The 22,938-nt window shown below is 42.2% G+C and overlaps 1 protein-coding gene across 1 annotated transcript in view; it reads left to right on the top strand.

The window, feature by feature from the left end:
* Spata16 (spermatogenesis associated 16) overlaps positions 1-22,938 on the top strand; it is a 253,869-nt gene that overhangs the window by 178,745 nt on the left and 52,186 nt on the right. Inside the window, exon 5 of the mRNA XM_057757290.1 lies at positions 3,380-3,527. Coding sequence (XP_057613273.1) covers positions 3,380-3,527 — 148 coding nt within the window. The remainder of the gene's footprint in view (positions 1-3,379; positions 3,528-22,938) is intronic.

Here is a 22,938-nt window from a genome sequence, read left to right as displayed (position 1 = left end):
CCTAAATAGTCAAAGCAATCCTGATCGAAAGGAGAATCATACCAGTTTCAAGTTATACTATAGAGCCACGGTTATAAAAACAGCATGGTACTGGTGTAAGAACAGATCAGTGTTGGGCAGAATAGAGGACCCAGAAGTGATCTCACGTGGCTACAGCCGTTTGAGATTCTACAAAAATGCCAAAAACATAACATTAAGAAAAGACAACCGTTTTAGCAAATGGTACTAGGTAAACTGGATATCCATATGTAGATAAATGAAGCTAGATCCCTATCTCTAACCCTGAATGAGAAGTAGGCACAAATGGATCAAAGTCCTTCAAAAGGACCTGCAACTCCGACACTGTTCGAGGGGAAACTAGGGGAAAGACCTTGCAGTGTCAGAATAGACAAGCGCTCCCTGAATACTCACTCCAGTCCCTCAGCAGGTCCAACAGCTGGCAACTGGGACTTCGTGAGATTAAAAGGTGTCTCGTGGCACACTGTGAAGCAAGTGAAGAGACAAGAGAGGCTGCAGAACAGTAGACACCCTCATTGTCTATACAGCTGACGAGACCGAGACATAAAACATACAAAGAACTCAAGCTGCAGAATGAGAAATCAAATAGTCCAATCAATCAACAGATGACTGAAATGAAAGGGAAATCCCAGAAAGATGAAATACGAACAGTCAATCAAGCATGGAAACACGTCCACCTCCACTGGCCATAATGGAAACATGTCCACCTCCACTGGCCATGATGGAAACACGTCCACCTCCACTGGCCATGATGGAAACACGTCCACCTCCACTGGCCATGATGGAAACACGTCCACCTCCACTGGCCATGATGGAAACACGTCCACCTCCACTGGCCATGATGGAAACACGTCCACCTCCACTGGCCATGCATGGAAACATGTCCACCTCCACTGGCCATGCATGGAAACACGTCCACCTCCACTGGCAACCAAATAAATTCACACTGAGAGCCCATCTCACCCAAGTCAGATGGTGGCCGTCAAAAAAAAGAAACAACAGCAAATTCTATCAAGGATGTGGGTGAGGAGGACTATGCATGGCTGGCGGGAATGGAGACGTGCTCAGACACCATGAAAATCAGTGTGGAGGTCACCCAAAACAACCTGAAACTGAACTACCATATGAGCCAGCTATGCCTCTCCCCAGTATCCAGAGAGACACTTGCAATCAGTGTTCATAGCAGCATGATTCATACCAGGTTACAAAAACAAGCTCTGCCCAACAGCAGAGGAACGGATAAAGAAAATGTGCTATTTTTTGCACAATGGATTTTTGCAGGAGAATGATTGTGACTGGAGATAATCGCATCAAGCTGAGTCAGCCTCGGAAAGACTAAGGCCACATTTTCTCCTGTTTTTGAGTCTTACATGTCAAGATACATAAAATCATGTAAGCTGTTGATGACAGGAAAGAAGGAGATTCACAAAATGAGGAGTGCAAAGTGGAGTGGGGGCGTGTGTGTCGGGGGCAGGGATAGTCACAGTATAGCATGTACTTACATGAAAATGGCCCATGTAGGGTGTAGGGGAACTGACCCTGCCCCTTGCCTGAACAGAGCAGCCCTGGTGGCCTGGACTGATCAGTTCAACTACCACCCAGGCCCACATCCTGGGCCTTGAATTGGCCCGCCCAAACATCTACCCCGTCTAGGACCTGCTGGAGCTCATGAAGGGACTGGTCCTGTAGAACGGTAACCACTGGGCGGCAGCAGGATATCCAAGAGGCATTTTCATGAGGATCCAGTGATAATGATTGTGTACCAGAAACCAGAGGCCTTTAACTAGACCAGTGGCTCATTTCAATGAACATTGGCAAGTAAAATTGATTGGACGAAAGGGTATAATGCATGACACACCGCAGCTCTCAATGCTACCAGTACAGATGAAAAGAAGTTGGAGAGGCAGGACAGACAGAGGAGAGAAGAGGTTTTCTGTTGTTGTTTTGGTTTTGTTCTTTTGATTTTAGGTTTTGCGTGTGTCTGTGCGTGGAGGGGAGGGGATTTGTTTTATTTTGGTTTGGTTTTTTTTTTAATTTTTATTTGAGATGTTGTTGCAGGGGGAGGGGAGGATATGAAGGGATTGGGAAGTGAGCAGAATTGAGTACATATGTAAAATACCATAAAGAAATTATGATATATATATGTATATATATATGTATGTGTGCATATACATATATATAGTTTTGGTTTTGGTTTTCAAGACAGGGTTTGTCTGTAGCTTTGGAGCCTCTCCTGGAACTAGTTCTTACAGACCAGGCTGGCCTTGAACTCACAGAGATCCACCTCCTTCTGCCTCCTGAGTGCTGGGATTAAAGGTGTGAGCCACCACTGCCCGGCTTAAGTATATTTTTTAAATGGCCCACGTAACACTGCAGAATGAAAAAAATTAACTTCTTGCTTTTCACCTTATTAATACTCTCAAAACATGAAGTTGATAATGATATAATTTGTTTGCTAAGTTCTCCCCCACTATTACGTAACTCCAATCTGTTGGTTTTCTTATTTGTTGTAGATAATCTTTTCAGGGGAACTTCTTCTTCTTATAAATATATTTGGCCTTTTAATAGAATATGCTTTTATGCTATTTTCAGAAAAATGGGGTAGCTATAGACATTCTTCTTATTCAATCTTCAAGACTCCTTTAGAATGAAAGTTATAGGAAAAGAATAAATGCTCTTTAAAATTCGAGATGGTCCTTTTTTTAATCTGTTGTAAGTATGGCCGTGGCCTGTTTAAAAGAGGAAGCTGAGAGTAAGGGCAAGGTCCTAGCAAGAACTGCAATGTGAGCAAAGGTAATTCAAAGACCCATCTTGCACAGCTGAGTTCATCTGTCACCTGTGATCTCGAGGTAAAGATACTTTCCTGGGAAAACTGAGAAAGGCTCTTATTACTAAAAGCTTTCCCCAGCAATGGGAGAAGAAGAACATGTGTCCTTCTTTTAAAAATAATTCAGTACAGGTGGCTCAGAGTATTTTTTAAGTATTTTGTATAACTTGATCCACTAATATCTATTCACGAGTAGGCTGGTTATAAGGCTCTACCTATGAATTTTGTTTTCTAAATCAAGTAGAGAAAACTGACACTTTGAAAAACAGAATTTTTATTTTTTATCTTAAGACAGGCTCAGGGTACAGGTGGCTGTTTACAAACTATCTTCAGTTAATTGGATTTCTTAACGTGAAATAGTATTTTCAAAACTAATTAAGTTACATTCTAATGAATATTTAAGACCAAAATATGTTATCTTTGCTGTACAGTATACAGATTTTTAAATCATCCATAAAGGCAATTATATTTTTTACATTCTCAGAAAGTCTTATGCCATTAGAGCTGCTAAGTGGGTCGTTTGCTTCCTCTCAGGCCATGATTGAAGAAGCCATCACCAGAGCCGAGGCCTTCTCAGTTATGTACACGCCCTTTGCGACAAAACTAAGGGCTGATAAAATAGAGAAGGTAAAAGAGGTGTTCGTCAAGACTCACCCTGCCTACGTGGACTGTATCTACACAGGTAAGCTCCTCGCCGCACACTCGGCTGATGCTCTGCCGCCATGGCAACCAGCACAGGGCTCTGTGTGGCTTGTTGGTTGCTTCGACTTGCAGATGTAGGCTTTAATCTAAAGAGTTCAAATGTGAGCTTATTTTTAAGACTTTAAGTAGTGCCAGCCTTCATTTCAACACAATATACCGTGTATGGTCACAACTGTAGACATTTTAAGGAGTAAATCTAGAAACTTTTAAGGTTTTAAAGAAAACACAGTGATGTAAAGACTAGTGACAGAAAGCTGCCTTGCCCCTGCCCCTTTCCGTACTCCCAGCAATTAGTGTTTCCTTGAAAACAGATTTTTTTTATTTTTTTTAATTTTTTTTAACCAAAAGCATGCTGCTTGAGTTTCCCACCTTCTACCTCATCCCTCACCCCTCTTTTTCTCTAGATAACCACAGATACCTGCTCCACTTACTTTTCTTGAGCAATGGAGAGGCTTATTTGGGCTCATGGTTCAAGAGAAAAGTCCAACATGGCAGGAAGAAATAGGGCCAGATGTAGGGGGTGGAGGTGGAGGGAGGGGAGGATGTAATAAACCTCAAGGCCTCCTCTCCCCACCAGTTTCTCACTTCTCCAGCTAAGTTTCTCCTCAAAAAAAAAAAAAAAAAAAAACCAGCACCACCAGACGGAGGGAGGCCTTGTGTCCGAAGCCGTAGTCCCGTGAAGGATGTGGCCCATCCAAACCACAGCAGACAGCAGGATGGCAGAGGACAGGGACTGGGAACACTGCTTTCCCTCTTTTCCATTCGTCAAGTCCCTTGCTTTTGTTTCCTCGGCAGTATCCGCCAAGGTGGTTTTGGATTAGAAGGAGTTTTATACGTACACACCAAACAAAGCTACACTCAGCAATGCCTGCCAGAAGAAGCAAGGCCTCCAAAGGCATGCACCTGGTGTCCCGGCATCAAATTAAGAAATAATCTTTTCTCTTTCCTGCTCCCTGGGGCTGACGCAATGATTTATGAGGTTAATAACCAGTCTATTATTGATCACTTTTAAAGTATCAGGTACTCTGCATTTGCCCTCTTGTTGTTCCCATAATTTATGGGGAAAGATGATCTACTTTAGAAACAAATCAGTAACAGGAAAGACAAATCGCCCTCTGAAGGTTTCCTGGCCAGACTGGTGACAGCAGGCCTCAGATGGGAACCTAGTTCTGGTCCTTGAGCCACAGGCTTCTAGATTGCTGATTTTTATCCATAGTGCCCTCAGTGCTCCAGAGGAAATGTAGTAAGCCCAACTATTGACAGCTGAATCATAAATCCCTAAAGACCAGGGGAATTTGAGAGGATAAAAGAGGAATTGGATGTAGAATTCATGCTACAGTGACCATTGATACTGGTGTGGTGAGTTTGAGCACTCTCTTAAGCATTCAACAGAGGACCCAAGAAAACAGCTGTGCAGGAGAAATCTGTCATCACACGAGCCCAGCAACCCATGTGAAAGCAGGGTGTGCAGCAGGGATCTAAAGGCCCAGTAGTGCTGTGTGACATAAGGTGACAGGAGAATCCCAGGAAAGCTTCCAAGCCAGCTAGCCAAATAGAAGAGAGACTATGCCTCAAATTAGGCTGTGGAAGACTGCCACCCTCGATTGTCCTCCGCTGTGCACACATGTGCTGTGACACACACGCCCACACACATACATACACACATACTCAAAAACAAATTGTTTGTTTGTTTTATTTTTTATTGATTTTTATTGAGCTCTACATTTTTCTCTGTTCCCCTCCCTGACTCTCCTCTCCCCTTCAACCCTCTCCCAAAGTCTCCATGCTCCCAGTTTACTCAGGAGATCTTGTCTTTTTCTACTACCCATGTAGATTAGATGGATGTATGTCTCTCTTAGGGTCCTCATTGTTGTCTAGGTTCTCTGGGATTGTGATTTGTGGGCTGGTTTTCTTTGCTTTCTGTTTAAAAACGACTTATTGTGAGTACATGTGATAATTGTCTTTCTGTGTCTGGGTTACCTCACTCAAAATTATGTTTTCTAGCTTCATCCATTTGCCTGAAAATTTCAAGATGTCGTTATTTTTTTCTGCTGTGTGAATGTACCACATTTTCCTTATCTATTCTTCGGTCGAGGGGCATTTAGGTTGTTTCCAGGTTCTGGCTATGACAAACAAAGCTGCTGTGAACATAGTTGAGCACCTGTCCTTGTGGCACGATTGTATATGTACCCAAAAGTGGTATTATTGGGGCTTGAGGAAAGTTGTTTCCTGATTTTCTGAGAAATCGCCACACTGACATCCAAAGGGGATGTACCAGCTTGCAGTCCCACCAGCAGTGCAGAAGTGTTCCCTTTACCCCACAACCTCTCCAGCATAAGCTGTCATCAGTGTTTTTTATCTTGACCATTCTTATAGGCGTAAAATGGAATCTCAGAGTTGCAAAAGCAAACTTTTAAAGAAAGATTAAAACACAAAAAAGTATATTTTAAAAAATTAGTCAATAAACATTGCACAACAACTGCACACATTATATGCTGTCAGGTTTCTTACCCATGTAAGTATAAGAAACTGTATGGACTTTGCTGCTGAGAGTTCTTTGAACTGAATATGTTTTTTGCACTTTCATGTTTAGCTTGGTGATCATGGGGTTGCCCCAGTGGGGGCAGAGCGTATGCAAGCTCCAGGCTTTTGCTCTCCACCCTCTGTCCATATTTGTCAATGACATGCTCCCCTGTCCGTCCCAGCTGCCCTCCTTCACCTGTCACTGCTGATGTGTTTGGTTTCTCTCAGCTGCTCAGTTCCACCATTCTTCCCACCTCTTCAGCGCACCTTTTCGTCTAAGTGGCCTTGCAACTGCAGTATGCCACATAATATATACCTATATATCTATGTATCTATGTATCTATATATCTATATATTTATATCTATATCTCTCTCTATATATACACATATATGTCTAAGCAGGAGCTCTACATTTTTCTCTGCCCCCCTCCCTGCCTCTCTCCTTCCCTTCAGGCCTCTCCCAAGGTCCCCATGCTCCCAATTTACTCAGGGGATCTTGTCTCTTTTTACCACCCATGTAGACTAGATCCATGTATGTCTCTCTTAGGATCCTCATTGTTATCTAGGTTCTCTGGGATTGGGATTTGTCAGCTGGTTTTCTTTGCTTTATGTTTAAAAAACGCTTATGAGTTAGCACATGTGATAATTGTCTTTCTGGGTCTGGGTAACCTCACTCAAAATGATGTTTTCTACATCCATCCATTTGCCCCAAAAATTCAAGATGTCGTTATTTTTTCTGCTGTGTAGTACTCCATTGTGTAATTGTACCACATTTTCTTTAACCATTCTTCGGTCGAGTGGCATTTAGGTTGTTTTATTAAATCATATCTTAATAAATGACTACAAACGCAAAAAAAAATTAGTCAATACTTCTCAGAACTTATACTTTGTGGCTTGCTATAATTTTCTTTAAATTAATTCATTATATTTCATGGATTTTCTGCTGGGGGGGGTAATGCTAGCACATAAAAATCATGCCTACGTATCACCACGGAAGACTGGATCCAGTTCAGCTATTTCCATCCTAATGTCTAGAATACAGAGGGAGTCATCGAGATTGCCAATTCACCAATTTCTTTTCCGGTGAAATTTATTTAGCTATATTTAACCTACTTCCCAGAGAAGTCATGACAATTAATTAATACTTAGGAAGCATTGTTGCCACTAAGAGTTTAAAAACAATAATAACATTAATGAGCCAGACTCACATCTCCTGAAACTCCATCAAAGCTGTTATCAAGATGAATTATGATCTCTTGGCAAGACAATTCATGCTAAAGATCTCACACTTTTGAGGAGAAGATAATTACACATCACCAATGATTGCTTCTATTATTTTTCAATTACTAATTGCTAGTGTATGACAGTGTGGTATAAGAACCTAGAGTAGGAAGATAAAGCATTTCCGGGGGGTGTGAGTAGGGAAGGCAGCTTAGAATTCAAATTTCCTTGGGGCTACTAAAGCTCTTTGCCTCTGTGGAATCTGTGCTTTAAGCACACAAGACAACTGAAAAGTGACATCATTTGCTTCTGGGTCAAAAGAGCAGGGATTTCCCCCCAAAATTGTAAGCTGGGATGAGGGTGAAACAATTCTTAGTGGCCTATTACGAGAGGTGATGCAGTTTTGAGGTGTGGCTTCTTTACCCCTATCGCCTTCTGGGTGATGAATCTCCTGAAGCCAGCAGGAATGAGTCACATCAAAGAATCACTGTGCTTTCTTGGCACATCCCCCAAACCGGCATTTGCCTTTCATTTATTTATAGATTTTTTTTTTTTAATTTGAGACAGGCTCTCACTGTCTAAACCTGGAAGTCTTGTACCTGGCCTCACACTTACAGTGATCCTCCTCCCTCTGCCCCCCAAGTGTTGAGATGATTGGCATAGTACCATGACTAGCAGTAGACAAAAGAAGCTTCTACCCGATTGGAAATTCGATTGCCCACATACTTCAGCAGACATTTGTGCAGCAGCCGTGACTGCACAGTCACATGCAGATGAGTTAAAATAACAGCTAGATCACCACCCTGCCACTGTGCTCAGATCCTCACCCACCCCATCCTAACCACTGAAAACACACTTCTGTGTGCAGTGCTGTCGTCTTCAGAAACACTCAACATTTTCATATGCTCTCTTTAGTTACCACCTGCATTCTGGGTGTGCAAGTATGTGTGTGTGTATGTGTGTGTGTGTGTGTGTGTATACTTGCAAGTCTATATAAAAGAATGCCCATTAGAGTGTTTGTGTGTATACAGAAGTGTTCATGTGTGTGCACATTTGAGTGTGTGTGTAGAACAGAAGTCAACCTCAGGTGTTGTTCCTCAGGGGCTGTCCACCTTATTTTGAGAGTCTCACCACACAGGCTAAAGTGGATGGTCAGCATGCACCATAGACTCTCCTGTTTCTTCCTCCCCCATGCCCAAGATTACACAGATTATCACCACACGTGGCTTCTTACTTGGGACGGAACACGGGTCCTCACGCTTACTCAGCGTGTCCTTTACCGTCACCTCCTTTTTAGTAAGGGTTTACTCTGTACCGGGCATTACATACTTACATGCATATATCTTCACATGTGTGCACAGACTTAACCCCACACTCAGTCTTCTACAGACAGCTAGGAAACACACTGCAAGCACCCAGCAAAGGTTCAGGGGAGGTGGTGTTGTCCTGGGCCCTCCATCGAAATTCTGAAGTTTGCACTGCAGCAGGAGACATGAGATGAAATCTGAAGGTTCTCTAAGCTGGAGAAATAGTCTGAGGAAGCACAATAGATAAGTCGTGTGACAGAAACGCTGAGAGTCGAAAGAAGGGGTATCTAGCAAAAGTTTTTCTGGAGAAGCTGTGGCTAGTGATTAAAACTTGGAGACCAGCACACTGGATCCAGCCAGTGGAGGCTGGCAGACAGTCCTCCATCTCAGAAACTCTGCCCAGCTCTGGGTCACCTTCACGGAGCCTACGTGGGATGCAGTGCCTCCCTCCCTGGTCATGGCTCTGCAGCAAGAGCAGCTGTAGTCGGCAGAGGTGACCATGCGCAGGAAGGTCCCCCGGGTACCAACATGCTTTCTCCAACCCGACTTCTCTGTAAGATATTTCTACACTGAAATTAGAGACACAGGAGGAAGGTATAAAAGTAATTCAATCTGAAATAGTTTTAGAATTTAAGTCCAGGTTTTAATTTTTATCTGAATGAACTAATTAAATGAGAAATTAGTTTAGCATTGATTTATCATGAGAAAACTTACTCACCTTCTGTGGAAGAGTCATTTCTATCAGACTGATGAGGGGAGAGTTCAATTACAGTGAAATTTCAGCTTTGAGGATGCTTAGGCTCCAGTTGCGCCAGAATTCAGGGTGCATCCTTTTCCAGTTTTGACCCACCAAAATCTTCAAGCCACATCATAATAGAGCTTCATTGTACTGTGTTTCATGGAGGAAAAATTACTGATTTTTTTTTATTGCATAGCTATCCATTTTTCTTATTTAAGAAAGCATCCAGTTTGATTCATGTGGTGTAGTCGGGGTCTATAAAACAAATAATAATTCACCAGCCCTGGAATTATTATGCTTTCATTTATAAAGATTTTGCTTGTGATTTTTATTCATATATTCCAATGAAATAATGCAATTCCATGCAGTTCTTATTCTTGCATGGCTGTATTTTAATAATAATAAAGTAATACAATAAGCATACCCTGTCTCCTCTTGATGAGAATATCAAGATTTATTTGCTAAATAAATAAATATTCAGTAATGGATCTGTGCTTAGCCATGTTTAATAGAAAAGTTTTCTGGATCAGATATCAATTACTTTAACACTTAAGTGGATAGAGTCATATTTTGTCTTTCCTGTGCACTATAACTCCCAGGAGTAAATACGTATGTTCAGAGGAATAATATATTGTTTTTAAATAGACCTTTAAAAATTGCTTCTCACTCGAATTTATAAGTTTGGTTTTGCACAGCCATCATTTACCAGTAAGGATAATATATTCTTATTTTCTCTAAAAACATAGTCAAAATTCTTCATTTTTTTATACCTTCTTTAAATCATCTAATTTTATCATGGTCAGGAGTTTTCAAGATCAGAATGTCTTCCTCTTTGTAACCAGATTTCCCAAATTGAAAAAGTTATGGAATTAAAGAGCCTGCATCCCCAACATTTTAGGAAAATGTTGCAGGCAACTTTGAGAACATGAGGAAAAAAATCTACTGGCATTTCTGTTAGTTCTCCACAGAACTGGAGAACCGTTCTCAAATAAAGATACGCTTTATAAACGGACTGGAGGTCTTCACTGTGCACACAGCGCTGCTCTTCCTGGTGTGAGGTGCTGCTGGGCATCACTGGAACGGAAGTGGATGCTTCCTAGCCATAGTCCGTGTGTCCCCTGCAGCAGCAGGGCTTCCGTTTCATTGTTTCTGTCGCTTTCTACCTCTCCTGAGCCTCACTTCAACGCCACTGCTCCTTATCTAATGCATATCGTCACGCTCTCTGAGCAAAGGCAGACAGTGTTACTCTTGGAGGCATCAGTCAATGATCCAAAGTAAGATGAAGTTGTGTAAACATGCCCCGCCCCCTCTGAAGACCATTGGGTTGGGTGGAGCAGGGTGGCGTGACTGAAGTAAGGGAGATACCTAAAGCAGATGTGTATTGTAGATATTGTACCCACATTGCTCACTCAGCAAAACGGTGTAAATGGCAGGTCCCCTGAAAGACCTCTTCCCACTCAGTTCTCTGGACACGCCTCGAATGTACCCACCTCAAGAATGGGTCAGTTCCTTGCCAGAGTCAGACTTGCTACCTCGTCAGTTTCTCAGGTGCCAGACCGTCTTAGTCTACACAGCAGAGACCACCTTAGACGGCATGGAGGCAGTGTGGTTGGTAAACACCCCTACCACTTTCTGCTGACTAACCTAGTCACTTTCCATCGCTGACCACTAGCTAATAAAGCAGGCAGCAGGCCATTCAGATCCGTTGCCCAACATTATTCCTAGGGAGACATGCAAGGCTCTATACTCACCATGTAGAAAATTGATAACAGATCAAGGTACGATGTCACCAACTTGGTGACAATGGTTTTTATTTGTGTTACCTACATGGATATGGATGAGAGAACAAAAACAACTAAAGGAACAAAAAACAACTCAAAGACAGCTGCATCCCGAAACCCACCCAGCATCTGCGACAGCTCTTAAAAGGTGGAAACTTTGGGCAGTCCAGCAGGTTAATGAGTGCCCTTAGCTGGTGGCTCCTTGGTTCTGAGCCTTCTTCCCCGTGATCCTACTGACCTCTGACTCTTGGAGGCATCTCTCAACAGTCCTTACCATTTATACACAATTGGGAAGGGAGGGACCTAGTAAATATGGTCAGTTTCAGGAACTTCCTGAAGCTATTTTGAGTTGTTTGCATCCTTTTTATACCCTGCATCTTAAGGAGCTTCCCTCCAAGATAGAAGGCACTAGTTTCAGGAAAGACTGAGCACCCAGTCACAACAAACAACAGCTCTGCTTCCTCAGGTTTAACCTGAAGTGTTTGTTTGGGAGTCAATCTTGAGCAAATGGAGTTTTCATGTTGGAAAGATCCTTTCTAAACTCATTAGTCTAAACCTGGATATTCAACATGCAAGTACAATGTATTTCTTTTTAAACGCTTGGCTCACAGTTAACCAATGCCTTCTGAGCATGAGTGTTTTATTTTATTTTATTACATTTTTTTAAAAAAAAAGAAAACAGTCTTTTTTTCATTTTACGTACCAATCCAAGTTCCCATTTCCTCCCCTCCTCCCATCCCCTTTACTTACCCTTCCACCCCACCCCATCCACTCCTCAGAGAGGGTAAGGCACATTGCTTTGGGGAAGGTCCAAGGCCCTCTCTACTATATCTAGGCTGAGCAAGGTATCCACCCAAAGAGAATGGGTTCCCAAAAAAACAGTATATGCAGTAGGGATCAGTCCTGGTGCCATTGCCAGTGGCCGTGCAACTGTCATCCACATTCAGAGGGACAAGTTTGGTTCTATACTTGTTCCTTCCCAGTCCGACTGGAGTTGGTGAGCTCCCATTAGCTCAGGTAGACTGTTTCAGTGGGTGAACCCATCATGGTCTTGACCTTTTTTCTCATATTCTCATTCCTTCCACTCTTCAACTGGACGTTGGGAGCTCAGTCCAGTGCTCTGATGTGGGTCTCTGCCTCTGTTTCTGTCAGTTGCTGGAGGAAGGTTCTATGGTGATATTTAAGATATTTAAGATATTTGTCTGACTACAGGGCAAATCAAGATCAGGCGGCCCCCTCTCCTCTATTGCTTAGGGTCTTAGCTGGGGTCATCCTTGTGGATTCCTGGGGAGTTCTCTAGAGCCAGGTTTCTTGCTAACCTCATAATGACTCCCTCAAATAAGGTATCTCTTTCCTTGCTCTCAGCTCTGTTCTTCCTCCATCTTGACTATCCTGTTCCCTCAAGTTCTCCTTACCCCTCCCTTTCTCCCCTCCTCTTCCACTTCCACCTTCCCTTCTACCCCCACCCCCATGCTCCCAATTTTGTCAGGCAATCTTGAGTGTTTACTGAGGACCTTGTAGATTCTCACTACTTTCATTTACATGGAGACACAATTCAATTGATTTGTGTGTGTGTGTGGTGTGTATGTGCGTGGTGTGATTGTGTATGGTATGCTTGTGTATGGTATGTGTGTATGTGGTGTGTGTGGTATGCTTTGTGTGTGGTTTATGTGTGGTGTGATTGTGTATGGTGGGTATGTGGTGTGATTGTGTATGGTGTGTATGCAGTGTGTGCATGTGTGAACGCAGGTCCAGAGGACCATCTTATCTTTCACTCCTCATGCACATCTGCCTTATTGACCTTTTTGTTTTGCTTTTGTTTTGAGACAAGGTCTCTCATGGGCCTGAAACTCACCAAGCAGACTGAAGCAGACTCACCAGCCCTCAGGTTACAAGAGCAGAGCAGTACACTCAGCCTGTTTACTTAGGTCCTGGAGATTGAACTCTGCTCCTCCAGTGGGTAATCAAGGACTTCCTGACTGAGCCCCCCTCCAGGACTTTCTATCTGAGCCCTCCTGCCCCCAGGACTTCCTGACTGAGCCCTCCCCCAAGGTCTTCCTGACTGAATCATCCCAACCCTATTTATTTTGTTTTTTCTAACTATTTTATGGCATACCATACATACATAAACATGCGTTTTAAAATGCACAGCTCTGATGGTTGTGGTGACTCCCACCTGTAATCCCCGTACTCTCAACACTTGGGAGACTAAAGGATTGACAGGAGTTCAAAGCAAGCCTGTACCACATAGAATTGCAGACTAGCCTGGGCTACAATCAAAAAGAAAAAAAATGTTTTTAAAAATTGTGTAAGAAAGTTGAGCATGGTGGTACACACCTTTAATCTCAGCACTAGGGAAACAGAGGCAGGCAGATTTCTGTGAGTTCAAGGCCAACCTGTTCTACATAGTGAATTCCAGGACAGTCAGAACTACATCAAGACACCCTGTCTCTTCCAAATTTCAAACCAGTTCCCATCCGTTACCTAGATAATCACTGCCATAACTCTTAGAATCATTTCTTCCAGCGATGGTTTGAGTATGAGCTGTGCCCTGAGACACCTGGGCCAGAAGCTTGATCTCAGTGTGAGACCAGGAAGGTGGTGGAGGCTTTGAAAGATGGGAGTGGAAAGAAGATGCTTACTTCATGAGGCACCACCATTAGAAGGGTTTAGGCTTGTCTCTCTGTAGTGGGGAGAAACCAGAAGAAACTCCAGACACCAGTCTGTTCTGGTCAAGCCCAGCCCTCCCCTGAGCCCTGCCCCACACACGACACTCCTTGCTCCCATGAACTGCTAGTGTAAGATCCCACACCCAGCCCATGACACCAGGATAAGCAGGCACTAGATGTACATATCAAAGCTTGAGCTTTTCAGCCTCAGAACTATGATCCAATATAAATCTTGTTTGCCTGTAAGGAACCCAGCTTCAGGTATAGTGCTATGACAACCCAAAACTAGCTGAGATGTTCCTGTCCTTTCCTACAGTGCCTTCATCTACATCCTCATTCCTAAACCCTGACTTTAACTTGCCACTGTGGAACATTATACATCTGAAATTGTGAGGCTAGAAAAGATTCCCGTTTTGTGCTGGGACCTTGTGGGACTTCAAACTTCAGCCCCACCCCTGAGGAAAGCTAGGGGTCACTAGCCGCCTTTTAGGGAAAGTATTAGCTAATGGGAAAAACCCAAGCTATACAAAACTGCTGACTCAGCTGAGTAATGATGGATCAATCAGAGAGGATTCCAAATATCCCCTGCAGTTAGCAAAGGGTCAACAGATGTCTGGAGGACATGACCAAGGGGCTGTTGCTATCCCCCTTAGACAATAAAAGCCTATCAGGCGCTAACAGCTGAGCTTTACCTAACCTTTAGCCAATTGTAATACAAAAGCAATTTTGTACTTTAAAGCTGTAATCTTGTGAATGTCTTGTGATTTTTGTCTTTATAAACCCTACAGAAATAGATGGGGTCCTTCTCCCTCCATCTGCTGTGCCAGACTGTGAGGCAGAGGACCCCTGCTAGCCCATACATAATAAACAAAGCCTTGTTTTTGCATTCAGAAGTATGGCTCCATGGTGGTCTTCTTGGGGGTCTCGGGATGCAGGCACCACAGAGTCACAGGAGAAATACTCTGTATTTGACTCGCTTTGTGCGACAACGCATTCGTGAAATCCGTCCATGCTGCCGAAAGCACTAATTGCTTTGCTCAGAACTGAAATGCATCTTCTGCTGGTGGTGGACATGAGTGGCCTGCAGTTTCTGGATGCTACCAATAAAATTCACATAACTCCAGTGATCCTGCTGGTCCTACTGAACTGTGTCTTGGAGTCATATTGATGGGCCATATGGCAGGAGAGATAGACATTCAATCAAGCTTTAATAGATAAGATCAAACTGTTTTTCAAAGAGAAGTACCAATTTAAAATTTCCCCATCAAGCATTCCTTTTTTATTTTCATACATCTCACAATTATGTGTTAGCCTATTTTTAATCCGAGCGTCTGTGTCCATTATACACATCATGTGGTTGATTTTTTTTCTTGGACATTTAGTTTGTGTATTAACTTGTCCTGGGCATGTAGCCTGCTTAGGTCTGCCTGCTATTCTGAAAGTGACAGCAATGTGCCTATCAACTTGTCGTCACCCACTGTTCTGTATGTCACTCCCTGTCACAGAAAAGGGGATATGGGGGGGGGGTCTCTGAGTCCAGAGTCTTCGATCTGTCTTATCTTTCCATTCGTCTGCCCCATAACAAGGCCATATTGTCTGAATTGAATTGTTGTAGTTTCTATGACACCTTGATGCCCCATATTATGGGTCTTCTGCTTTGCTTTCCTCTTCAAACCTGTTGTAGTTATTATCCTCGGCCCCTCACATGTATCTCCATATAAAATACAAACCATAGCATCTTGCTGATCATTATTCTTAAATCTACTGGAATCTGAAAAGATGGCATCTCAGTCCAGAGCGCTGTCTGGGTTCTACTCACAGCACCCAGATGGTGGTTCATGGCCAGATCTGGTGCCATCTTCTGATCTCCACAGACACCAAGCTGCACATGGAGGTACATAAAATGAAATAAATAAATCTTTTTAAGAAAAACCTCCTGGGAACCTATGTATCAATTTGGGTAAATCATCATCTTTATAATTTTGAATCCTGCAATTCATGAATGTAAATCTTTATAATTTCTTTTGTTTTTTGGACATCTTGATTTTCCTTCCAATTTTTTCCAGAGGTCAGCCGTTTTAATTTTTAATTTTCATTAACACATAATAATTGCACATTTATGAAACAGAGCATAGCATGTGTATCTTGTGTTGGATAATAGAGCAGGACAGGTGGCGTGTCTGTGACTGCACACATTTCTCTGTGCTTGGAACATTCGAAATCCTGAGAAGAAAGGCCGTGTTTGTTGTTGTTGTGCATTGGGTGGTATCCCCAGCAATTTTCAGTATCCCTCACTGAAACTCTATGTGGATTAAGCAGTAGCTCCTCATACCCCTTTTGCCAGTCCTAGCAAGTCTCCTTCTACTCTCCATCTCTATGAATTTGACTTCTGTAAGGTACCATGTGGAATCAAGGAATTGGTTATCCATTTGGCTTATTTCATCTTACACAACGTCTTCAAGGCTCATTCATATAATTCATACCATATTTCACTTTCCTCTTAAGCATAATATATGTGTGTATGAATGTATGTACATATGAGTGTATGCATGTATATGTGTATTTATCACATTTTCTTTGCCCATCCACTTATCAGTTCAACACGAGTTCTTCCCACCTTTTGGTTATTATCTATAATGTTATGAATGTGAGCTTATGACTACCTATTTGAGCCTCATCTACTACCAATTATTTGGAGTACATATTTAGAAGTGAAATGTCAGGATCGATTTTAAAGGAATAGTTCTGTCACTTTTCATCACAGTCACCTGGTTTTATATTACTACTGTGATCAATAAGGGCACTATCAAGACGTGCTCAATTTTGGTGTTTGTACTTGGTATAAAAATTAACAATCCCCAGTCCTCCTATGAAGAAAACATATAAAGAAAATATTCTCACCAGAAATTGAATTTGATATATTTATGTTTTACATGTCAACTCTAATATTTTAAAGATTATTTGTATTATTTGTAGATATATTGAACTTCCAGCTTAATCCCGGCTTGGGAAACTTGCATATCAAGTACTGATAACCAGTTCAAACAATGCAGCATACATACTTTCAAAGGCAAGCAGGGGTACAGAAAAGGCAAATTTGCCCAGAAGAAATGCCTTATGTAGGACTGCCTTCAAACCCAGCCAGACCCAATGGTTCCATATCTCTCATGGCTCTGTGTCCTTGATCAACTTTATTCTGAAGCTGTGACTTGTGTTCTCCTACCTGCATCACACCTCAAGTGCTACGTCCTAGACAGCAACAGCAAACATTAAGTATGGGGTTTTTTATTGATTTTTATGGAGCTCTACATTTTTTTCTGCTCCCCTCCCCTTTAACCCTCTCCCAAGGTCTTCATGCTCCCAATTAACTCAGGAGATCTTGTCTTTTTCTATTTCCCATGTAGATTAGATCCATGTATGTCTCTCTTGGTGTCCTCATTGTTGTCTAGGTTCTCTGGGATTGTGATTTGTGGGCTGGTTTTGTTTGTTTTATATTTAAAAACCACTTATGAGTAAGTACATATGATAATTGTCTTTTTGGGTCTGGGTTACCGCACTCAAAATCATGTTTTCTAGCTCCATTCATTTATCTGCAAATTTCAAGATGTTATTTTTTTTTCTGCTGTGTAGTACTCCATTGTGTAAATGTACCACATTTTCCTTATCCATTCTTCGGTCAAGGGGCATTTAGGTTGTTTCCAGGTTCTGGCTATGACAAATTATGCTGCTATGAACATAGCTGAGCATATATCCTTGTGGCATGATTGAGCATCCTTTGGAAATATTCCCAAAAGTCGTATTACTGGGTCTTAAGGAAGGTTGTTTCCTAATTTTCTGAGAAATCACCACATAAATTGTCATCATTGTTTTTAATCTTTGCCATTCTTATAGGTGTAAGATGGAATCTCAGAGTTGTTTTGATTTGCATTTCTCTGATGACTAAGGATGTTAAACATTTCCTTACGTGTCTTTCAGCCATTTTAGATTCCAATGTTGAGAGTTCTCTGTTTAGGTCTGTACTCCATTTTTGTATTGGATTGTGTGTTCTTTTGATGACCAGTTTCTTGAGCTCTTTGTATATTTCGATACATCTCTGTCTGATGTGGGATTGCTGAAGATCTTTTCCCATTCTGTAGGCTGTGGTTTTGTCTTGTTGATCATGCCCTTTGCTTTACAGAAGCTTTTCAGTTTCAGGAGGTCCATTTATTAATTGTTTCTCTCAGTGTCTGTACTGCTGGGGTTATATTTAGAAAGTAGTTTTCTGTGCCAGTGTGTTCAAGTATACTTCCCACTTTCTCTTCTATGAGGTTTAGTGTGGCTGGCTTTATGTTGAGGTCTTTGGTCCATTTGGACTTGAGTTTTGTGCATGGTGATAGATATGGGTCTATTTTCATTCTTCTACATGTTGATATCCAATTATACCAGCACCATTTGTTAAATATGCTTTCCTTTTTCCATTTGATACTCTTTGCTTCTTTGTCAAAAATCAGGTGTTCAAAGGTATGTGGATTAATATCCAGGTCTTCGATTTGGTTCCATTGGTCCTCCTGTCTGTTTTTATGCTAATACCAGGCTGTTTTCAGTACTGTAGCTCTATACTAGAGTTTGAAGTCAAGGATTATGATGCCTCCAGAAGTTCTTTTATTGTACAGGATTATTTTGGCTATCCTGGGTTTTTTGTTTTTCCACATGAAGTTGAGTACTATTCTGTTAAGGTCTGTAAATAATTTTGCTGGGATTTTGATGGGCATTGCATTGAATCTGTAGATTGCTTTTGGCAAGATTGCCATTTTTACTGTGTTAATTCTACCTACCCAGGAGCATGGGAGATCTTTCCACTTTCTGGTGTCTTCTTCAATTTCTTTCTTCAAAAATTTAAAGTTCTTGTCATACAGGTCTTCCACTTGTTTGGTTAGAGTTACTCCAAGATCTTTTATGCTATTTGTGGCTATTGTGGAGGGTGATATTTCTCTGATTTTTTTCTCAGCCCACTTATCATCTGTGTATAGGAGGGCTACTGATTTTTTTTTTTAGTTAATCTTGGATGCAAGTATGATTTAAGATAGGAAACTGCACCACCCAAAGGAACAATGGAAAACTCATCCACAAACTGTGTCCCTGGAGTCAAGGGAGTAGAATAGATTGACTGACTTAAGTCATTGTGTCCCACTTTTCAAAACATCTTTAATCCCAAAGCTTTGGAGGCAGAAGCAGGTAGACCCTATTATTTAGGGGTCAGTCTCATCTACATAGTGAGTTTCAGGCTAGCCAAGTCTACATGATGAGATCCTGTCTTAAAATAATTTTAAAATATTTTTATTTGTGTATTGTGTGTTTGTGTGTGTGTTTTTTGTGTGTTTGTGTGTGTGTATATGTGTGTGTGCGCGCAGGTGCGCATGCAGGTACCCAGAAGAGGATTCAAATACAGTGAAAGTGGAGTAAGAAGCAGTTGTGAACTGTCTAGTATGTGTGCTGAGAACCAAGCTCTGGCCCTCACCGAGAAAAGCAACTGCTCTTAACTGCCCAACCACTCCAGCCTCGGGGTGGGGGAGTGACTGAGAAAGTTTTTCAAAGATTTGGATTTTGTTTTTGTTTTTCCAAAATCATATTTTTATTGATTATTTGGGAATTTCACATAATGCACCCCAATAATACTCACTCTCCAGTTCTCCCGGGTCCACCCCCACCCTGTAACCACCCAAAAAATGTCCAGTTCGTGTTGCTCATATACTCACTGGAGCATGTCCCAGTACCAGACACTTAAGGAAAACTGAGTCCTTCCCCACTGGCACCCCTGTCAGAAGCCATCAGTTGTAGAGAGCTACACTTCAGCATCCTTACCACACTATTTACAAAGTTCTGCTCAATGGCTTCCTGTTGGGGCTGTTTTATTTTCTTTTGTTGGGAGGGGTATGGGGGTAGTGAATAGGGATTGTCACAGAAGCCTCTGTGTCTCTCATTCTTAACTATGACTCTGCAGTCATCAATACCATGGCAAAATAAGCTTTTTACCCTTTACAGTCAGTGGGGCATGGATCATGAACTTCCACATGGTTGTTGGCAAGAGCATGGACCACAGATATCCAAATGGCTACTGATATCAGCATGTGCCACAGACCTCAACATGGTCTCTGTTGGCTGTACAGACCATGAACATCAACACAGCCCTCTGCCACAGCATGGGCCTCAGATACCAGTATGCCACTCAATGTCAGCACAGGTCATGGACACCAGTATGGTCCTATTGCCAGCCCTGCCCATGAACATCAACATGGCTTCAGGTGGAAGAACAGACAGACCATGATGTCCACATGGACTTCAGTGGTATAGCCTTCTGCAGGGGCACAGACCACGGGCATCAGCATGGCCTCAGGCAGCAGCACAGACTTTAAACGTTCATCGTGTTGCTGTCATTTTTGTGTTTCAAAGGAAAGGGAAGAGGAGGAAGAAAAGAAGGAGGGAAGGAAGGAAGAAATGGAAGGGAGGGGGGAGGAAAGAAGAAAGGTGGGTTATTCCAGCTACTCAACCAAGCAATGGGCATGCCAACCGTTACCCAGTGCAGTTGGCATGGGCTGGTGCACCCTTGGTGTTCTAGTAAATAGTGAGGGAGTAGCTGCATCTTTAACTCTTGCATTGACTCGGACCTACTCCAAGCGGATTTGAGGAACTTCAATGTAATGAATCCCAAAGACCCAGTGCAGCTGACTAAAGAAAAATTTGCAACCAACAAGGTTTCTGAGCAAAATAGAAATGAAATTTATATAAAATTCCTGTGGGGTTACTTATCTTTCTAAATTTTATACAGGCTATGAAAGGAAACTTAAACACACCAAATTGGTCTCAGAGAAGTAGACCAGCAGCCTGAAGTGAAAATGAGGATTCTTGGGAATGGAAGCCAATTTTTTTCCCCTTGCATGTGTAACTCTGTAATTAAAGTGGCCCAAGGGAAAATACAATTTATTATGCAACAATCCATTATTCATATGGTTGGTTCACACATCAAATGCAAAACTCAAAGACTACTATCAAAGTGTTAAGCGGTGGGGTGTTTGCTTGCTTGGGGTTTGGGGAGACTGGGTCTCACTGTATAAGTCAGCCTTGCCTCAAATTTACAACCCAACTGCCCAACCTCGAGAATGCAGGGGCTGCAGGTGTGCACAGCCTGCTCCTCTGCGTCTTTAAAAGGAGAAAACTTTGTATTATTTATGAGGGAGGGCAATGACGACAGCTTAGCTGAAAAGTTGCTGCCTTTTGCTACTTTCTTGCTGATGTGAGTTTGTGGGAAAGTTCCAAGACAGAAGAACTGGCATTAAAAAGAGTACAAGATAAAACTCAGAAACGACTAGGAAAGAGGTAATGACAAAGTGTCAGCATTCAGAAGCACAGCAGAAGCTAAACTCAGAAACTGATCAGTACAGAGAAGCCATATAAAACTCAAGCAGGCCCATCTCCCACCGAACAATCGGGACCTTTAGAAATGAGATTTCACTCTAACCCAAAATGTCAGAACATTTTGTTATGGACAAAGGGCAGGGAGATGACAGACTCCAGGAAGCAGAGAGATGAAACTTAGGGAAAGGTAATGATGGGATGCAGATAGAGCTGCATGCTCCTATGGGAGAGTTTATATCCCTATGATTTTCATTTATATTATTGCTTTTGTAGAGTGGGGCAGGAGCTACTGAGAAGGCTCAGCAGGGAAAGGCACTTGCCACCAAAGAACTAATTCCTCCAAGCTTTACTGTGTGTGTACATGTGCGTGCACACACACAAATAAATGTATTTTTTTAAGAAAAAATTTCTTTGAAGGTTAATTCATGACCTGTCAGCCATAGTTAGGATTAGGTGTCCAACTGCTGATAATGGTACTTATAGTTCATTCTTTACTACTGGAGAGTTCAAATTTCATTTTACAGATGTTCAACTTTATAACAAATACAACTATCCCTGACATATCGATGAGTCTGTTAGCCCACAATCAATATTTCATGTTTCTGTTGATGCTTTTCCATGCTGTCAGGATTTCCCACAGCGCAATCTTTTGTGACCAGATGCCCATAATGTTTGAAAATTCTCTGAAGAACAGTTAGTGTCTGGTGTTCAGTCTGAGTGGTGGTTTGAATTTGCAATGTCTCATGTGTTTGACCACTTGGTCCCCAGCTGGTGATGCTGTTTCAGGAAGTCTGAAACCTTTAAGAGATGGAATCTTGCAGGAGGAAGTGCGTCACTAAGGCAGGCTTTGTCATCCCATATCTTTGTCCTCCCCAACCTTCCCTGTGTGAGATGAAGTATGATCACACATGACGGCACACGGCTTCCTGACGACCCGGCTGGAGTCAGATCTCCGCTGCCAGGATGTTCCCTCCATAATGGACTGTCTCCTTCTGGAACTGCAAGTCTAAATAAACTCTTTCCTTCTCTGCATTACTTCTGTCAGAGTATCCTGTCCCAGCTACAGAGAAGTAATTAATACAGTTTAACTGTGAAAATAGTCTCTTGACCCCGTCAAAGCTGCTAATCTCACTCCAGCGTCTGATCAACTGAGTAGCCCTCTGTAAGATAAACCATGACCCATTCGAGCTTGAGTTAAAATGCAAATCAGTATAATTCTTCCCTATAGTTGGTTGCAGAACATAAGCCATATCTCAGAAGCAGCAGACGTTTGTTCTCATTTGCATCGTTCAAAATTTGGAACTCGAAAAAAAAAATGTATTTCTAGATTCAATTGGAAAATTGATTGAGCACTCTCCAGTTCCCTTGTGATGTGAATATGACCTGAAAATGAGAGCATCGGTGGCACTAAAACCTGTTGGTGAGGTAAGAAGTGTCCTGGCGAAGCAGCAGAGTCCCTGGGCTGAAGAGTCTGAAGAAGATGACTGATGTAGCCAGGAAGCCTTCCAGACAAGGGGAGATGAGTGAGACACGATTGAAAAGGGGGGAAAGAAGAGAATGATTCTGTACCCTTGGAGACACAAGCAAAAGTTTGAAAGAAGGATAGACACAAGCTGGTGCAACGTAGAGAAATCTGATGAAGTGATGGCAGATTTATACCAAATTTAAAAACATAAAACCGAGACAGAAATTTTACGTGCTTGCTTGAAGTTGTTGGAGACTGGGCCTTGCTCTGCAACCCTCAAACTGTACCCTACAC

This window comes from Chionomys nivalis, chromosome 24 (genome assembly GCF_950005125.1).
Source record: "Chionomys nivalis chromosome 24, mChiNiv1.1, whole genome shotgun sequence".
Classification (NCBI taxonomy): Eukaryota; Metazoa; Chordata; class Mammalia; order Rodentia; family Cricetidae; genus Chionomys; species Chionomys nivalis.
Note: the sequence above shows the minus strand (reverse complement) of the source record. Positions and strands in the feature narration are given on the sequence as shown.